The sequence below is a fragment of the Anneissia japonica genome, unplaced genomic scaffold (genome assembly GCF_011630105.1).
Source record: "Anneissia japonica isolate Jap-2015-1 unplaced genomic scaffold, ASM1163010v1 scaffold573_len2283161_cov171, whole genome shotgun sequence".
In the NCBI taxonomy this organism is placed as follows: Eukaryota; Metazoa; Echinodermata; class Crinoidea; order Comatulida; family Comatulidae; genus Anneissia; species Anneissia japonica.
Window position 1 is genome coordinate 622,978 of NW_022719802.1, and position 6,344 is coordinate 629,321.

Consider the following 6,344-nt stretch of genomic DNA (forward strand, 5'->3'; position numbering starts at 1 on the left):
ATACAAATACAACAAAACTTTAACTTTCCAGTAGGATGGCTCAGGCCTCGCCTGGAGTCAGGTAGTAGGCCCAGCCTAGACTAGTAGAGGCTTGGCCTATTTTTAAGTTCTTACTTACAGAGGCCTACCTTTTTAACAATATTCTACCCTAAAGGCCTAAATATGTGTAGCAGCTAGTGGTGAGCAAGGTTCCAAGTAGGCCTATAACCTACGGTTATCAGTCCATGTCGTTCTCAGCAGGCAGAAACTATTATACTAACTGTTTTAATTCAAGTAGGTAGCCAAAAGGGAGCTGGAGCTTGTTCTAGTCGAGACATCCGCATCTTCAATTTTGAAAATTTACCAAGACTCATTAATATGCATGAAGTTAGACAATCACGTGATTTACAAAATCAGTCATGCATACGATATCCCACATCAAATTTGATGTGGGAAATTGCACGCATGAATCGTTTGCCCAGGCCCTAATTCGAAAAAAAAGAAATCGAGTATGGGACGCCAATTAAATTAGGTATGGCGCGCACTAAGTGCAATAAAGAGTGAGTAACCTAAAATTAGGGCCTGGAACCCAGGCTAGGTAGATGACAGCCTATGTAGCGGAAGAGCTAGGAGTGAACTACATGTACGCAGCTAGGAATAGTGTAGGCCTACATTGTAGGCCTTCATACTTGCATATGCTCCCTGGTCTGGGGTGGCAGTATAAAACATAAATTTTTCAATTTTGTAAAACACAAAAATTAAACATGAAAAATTAATTAATAATAATGTGTAGCCTAGGGCCTCCCCCAAACTATATATAGGCCTAACGGTCAAAAAGCCTACAAGATTGTTCGCATGTTCAATTTTGTCAATTTCGTGAATGCGAATCCCCTCGATAGTGGGTATTCCTGGAAATTTATTACCAATTATTTTTATTTGATTACTGATATTACAGTTTATTAATTGGTGTTATTTTTCTCTTTTACAGAAACAACGCAAATGTAAGTCGATTGGTTTGAGATCAGTGATAGAAGTTATTGTTTGTCATATGTTTGTTTTCTTTGTTGCATTTCCATTACCATTAATGTTGTAATCATGTTTTCATTTTAGTACGTAACAGTACTCTATCTATCCTGGTCATAAGGAACAGTTGGTTTAAACGGTTAAACAAGAAATAAATAAATAATGTAGTACTGTGTGTTCTGTATTGAAAACTATGTTCTTTTCTTGCAGTCCCAGAAGTGAAGTGCGATCGGACGTATACAGTACATTTTTTTTATACAGTAGTAACTTTTCAATTTATGAATGCTTCATAATAAAGGCCAATGTGTTTGTTACAATATTGAATTAATCTGTTCAATCAAATATGCATTGATAGGCTATCTGATTTTTGTAAAGTAGGGCCTATATGCAATAAGAAAGTATAATACATGTGCAAGTATTGAAGTACACGCCATCGTGTACTTCAATACTTGTGACAATAATTAATAATTATTAGGTAAACGCACGTACGACATGTTCACTACCATTACATGGGTTGCATCTAAAAATAGCCAGTCGTTTATGTTTAGCATCTACCCTGTGAAAGTGCACCCACTTTCCTGAAGCTGGCGTGCAAAAATGTGTCTGCTTCACCCTCAAAAGTACCGTGGAAATTTGTTTGTGGGAACATAACGATTCTTTCTGATACAGTATTTTTATGGTACATGATCCAAGCAATTAGTACAGGTAATAGGCCTCATCAGAGTGAATTTAGAGTTTTAATAAGCATGTGTGTATTATTGGTGTATTTTAAACAGTAATCAGCCTACCTATGTATCCCAAAATGGAAATAAAAGAAGGAAGTACAAAACTTGTTTGAGCTTTACCTAAAGAGTACCGTTGGAACGGGTGCGGGAACCTTTTGGGGAACTTTAATAGTCCATCCCCTTTATCAAAGGGGCAGCGCTAGCGGGGCCCAGAGGGGCAAAGGACCCCAGTCTGGGACATTTGGACCCCCTGTCGGAGAATTTCCAGCAGGGTCGTTGGGGAAAAATAAAATCTCGAGCGCCGAAATTACAATTTAAGCATGCCTTACTAAGCTGTCAAATTGTAGGGATTAAAAACTGTGTAGTGCGAGCAGTGGGGGTTGCAGTGGTGGTGCCAGCTCTTCCCGGACTGGGGGCTGGTACTTTTGACAGGATAAAAAGATCCCATAATTAACACAAAATGTTATTTTTGAATAAAGAAAAAAAATTCTCCTACAAATTTTATCGGGGAGCTTAGACCCCCTCGTCGGGAATTCCTGGCGCTGCCCTACTTCATCAAATCACAGTAGGCCTATATTTTATTTTTATTTATACATAGGCCTATATTTAATATTATAAACATGATATGGAAAGGCAGCAAACAAGAAAACAATCATATGCAAAACAAATGACATGCTTATTTCATAAATCTCCATTTTATACAACATGGTCAAATAATCGGGAAACGCAACAATGACAATATGTGTCTCAGAGTCAAACCAATCGACTTGCATTTGCATTGTTTCTGTAAAAAGAGAAAAATAACACCAATTAATAAACTGTAATATTATCAAATAAAAATAATTGGTAATAACATTTCAGGAACCGGCCATCGAGTGGGGATTCGCATTCACAAAATTGAACATGAAAACAATTTTGTAGGCTTAGCTGTTAGGCCTATATATCGTTTGGGGATAAATAGGCCCTAGGCTCACATACATTTTTCATGTTTAGGCCTAATTTTTGTGTTTTACAAAATTCATTTTTTATATATATATACTGCCACCCACCCAAGACCAGGGAGCTGTTATAAAAGTATGAATGTAAGCCTACAATATGTACGCTATTCCCAGCTGCGTACATGTAGTTCACTCCTAGCTAACCCGCTGCATAGGCTGGCATCTACCAAGCCTGTGTGGCCTTCCTCTGGGCCTAGGCTAGATTTAGCATCGCGGTTCGCTCAGTTCAAGACTTGTTTATTTTCCCTTGCGGTGAGGGACGCAATCGCGTCGTAAGAATAGCATTGGAAACTATCTTCACGACTCGTCGTAAAAATAGTCACTGCGTTAAAAAAATTGTTAAAAATGGATTTCTGATTAGATGTCAGGCATTAATATGCAGAATAGGTTAAAGAAAGGTCAAACATTTGTTTTGCGTTCATCCATTGTATATTTACAATGTAGCTGACGTCTGAAGTTTATACTCAAATAAAATCTACTTTTTTAGTCCAACAGTGAATATACTTTTCTAATGATTAAAAATACATAGATAGAAATAATTAACATTTTGCCGGTACTAGGGCATTTCGCCGAATGCCAGTTTGCCAACGAACGTTTAGCCGACAGACAGTTGACCGAAAGAAAATTCACTGACACTGGAATTTGCCAAAATAGAATTCGCAGACTAGACGATTCGCCGACAGCCAATTCGCCGACAACCAATTCGCCGACAACCAATTCACCGACAACCAATTCGCTGACAGACATTTCGCCGACAATTTATTTTTGTGATGTTGTGATTGATGTTTCGCTGACAGATTTTTCTTCTTTTTTTTTTTTTTTTTGTTTTTGTGGAGGACTGGATCGTCATGGAAAGTCGTTATTTATATATATACAGTATCCATACATGCAGACACTCTTTCAATATATTAATTATGCAACACAAGATTCTGCCAAAAATATTACATACAGGCCTATAATAAACACATCTATATTTTTTATTAAATATTTTTAAGTACTTTGCGACTGTACAACTCGAGCAATAATAGTTTGAATTACTTTAATTGATAAATAATGTTTAAATTGGATTATACAGGCCTACTTGTGCGAGGAATAGATATATTAACATGCTCATAAGTTATTTAATACAATGCCAAAAGCACTGAATTTAGCTGTTGGCGAGCATATTTCGATTAAAATGGACACTGTCGATGAAACCTCTGTCAGCAAGCTGTCCGTCGACAAAACATCCTGTCAGATAGCTTCAGAGAGGCTGTCTGACAGGGTCCGAAAATTATTTACAAGAGACATAATAGATCACAATACAAATAATTATGAAACCATTTACCGATTTATTTCTGAGAAGACTTGAAAGATTTACATGTAAAAAACAAAATTTCCTATAAAAAAAAAAGTGTCATGTTTCATTGCTTCAGGTACAAAATATGTCCAGAGTGTATCTATAATTTAACCACAAATTTTCCACTTTTCACTGCCTCAATTCTATTTATCACAGTTTTGTGTTTGTAGTTCGAAACACACACTATTCTATTATACCACTCAGCCATACCAGGGAACAGTTAAATTACTAGTAATTTAACTGTTTCATGGTCATACTTGTAAAAATATCAATTAACCATTCATGCTTTATCATTACTATAATTGTCACCATGGGATTTTATAAATACCACAAAACCTCAATTTGAAGTTAAATGGATTTAATTAAATAAATCACGAGATGAAGCCCATCTTAAATTGAAGCCCCCTCTTTAGTTTGTAAAATTTGCCTCGAAAAAAGGAATGGGATTCTTTTCAAAGTAGCATAGGCTTTTTTTCGAAACAGTAAATACACTTCATGGATTTCAAAAAACAAAATAAATTGAAAACAAGCTTGGTTTATACAATTTTGGTGATTTAATGACAGTTAAATACACTCCATGATATAGATTGATGTTACAATGACCCTATTTATTATATCATAGTACGAATTTACAAAATTTACAGCATTCAATAATTCTCACTTAAAAATTGTACAGGTACTATGTACATATTAACAATACAATAGAAAAAATGTTTTTTAACACAATTTAAAGGTGGGGGTGCGATCGCATTGTTGCAGCCCATGTATCCGCCCCAGATTATTATGGCCCTTCCATTATTATAAAGAATAGGTTTCCAGAATAAAATAATTCTTTCACGATTTAAAAAGTGACCTACTAATTCTTCTTATCATGAACTTTTAGCTCTATCACAGTATGGGCTTTAAAAATACAGAATTCTTTAAAAATTACTTTCCAAACATAAAGCACTAGTGCGTACATCGGCGTTCCATACTGAGGCTGTTTATCGTGTTCTGAAATGCATAACAATATGGCGCGACCAAAATGATATGTATAAATTTATTCATCATACCTTTCGTTTAAGTCAAATACAGTCTGAGTTAGGCCATGCCCTCCAAATTTTGACCACATTTGGGGCCTGAAAATTTGAGACGGTATATCACTATTAGGGCCCGGGGACAGGGTTTGGTCTCTAAACTCAAAATACAGACCATGGCCTAGTTCAAAAAACAACAGGGGCCTGCCCTATGCCTCAAAAATCATTAGGAGTAATAAAACAAGACCGCACCCAGCACCCTACCCCCACCCTCACCAATAGGCTCCTACATGGGCCTACTTTACTACGCTGCACTTAAATAATATATAGGCCAAAGTGAGAGCTAGGTTTTAGGCCTAATTTAGTACATTTTTGTGTAGGCCTGCTGGCCAAGCCCGTACTAGGCTAGTGTGTAGTGCCTAGCTCGCAAGAGGCTCTGAGGTAGCCTATAGGCCTGGCCTGGGCTAGCCTATGCAGGTTAGTACTCACAAATTCGAACAAAGAATTAGCGCTGATTCTGGTTGATATGTAACGCCACAACTTTCATTTAAGCACTCTGTTGCCTCGGGTACATCTATGTGCATTATATAACATCTTATAATACACATGTGTGAGAATAATACTAGCAACGTTCGTAGGCCTAAACCTAAACATGAGTGAGCCATCATGTTGGTTTTGATCGTTTCGGATACGATACGATTAGGCCTAGGAAGGTTCAATCATGGAGGATATTTCCTCCATTGTTCAATTGTGTTTTGCTGCAGTGACACTTCGCTGCTGCCCAGGGTTGCCAGATAGTCGCGACAGGCTTCACGGCCAAACACACGCCATCTCACGGCCAAATTCGGCCAAACTTTTTTTCGATATGGGCCAAAATTCGGCCAGATTTTAATCCGATTACAAGACAACAGTGGGTAAATTCATTTGAAATACTACAAAAATTATACGAAAATCAGCGGTCATTCGTTTGAAATTGAAGAAATTCAAATGATATACACAGAACAATGTTTAAAATAAATAGCCTATGTTCTCAAGTTGCTGGCATGCAGGCCAATTCAGGGGCAAATCTAGATGTCCGAAAGGGGAAGGGCTGGGGCCGACAAAAGGGGAGGGGGTGCGAAAGTGGGTCCGATCGAGATAACACCATCTTAGAAGACAGCAGTGGGTACATTCATTTGAAATACTACAAAAATTATACGAAAATCAGTCATTCGTTTGAAATTGAAGAAATTCAAATGATATGTCACCGAACAATGTTAAAAAT

The 6,344-nt window shown here is 37.2% G+C and overlaps 1 protein-coding gene across 2 annotated transcripts in view; it reads right to left on the bottom strand.

Moving 5' to 3' along the window:
- Positions 1–5,866, bottom strand: part of LOC117111037 (TM2 domain-containing protein 2-like) — a 19,034-nt gene extending 13,168 nt beyond the window's left edge. For both annotated transcript variants that reach the window (XM_033253903.1, XM_033253904.1), the window contains exon 1: positions 5,570–5,866. In XM_033253903.1, coding sequence (XP_033109794.1) covers positions 5,570–5,748 — 179 coding nt within the window. In that variant the 5' untranslated portion in view covers positions 5,749–5,866. The remainder of the gene's footprint in view (positions 1–5,569) is intronic.
- Positions 5,867–6,344: the final 478 nt, after the last annotated feature.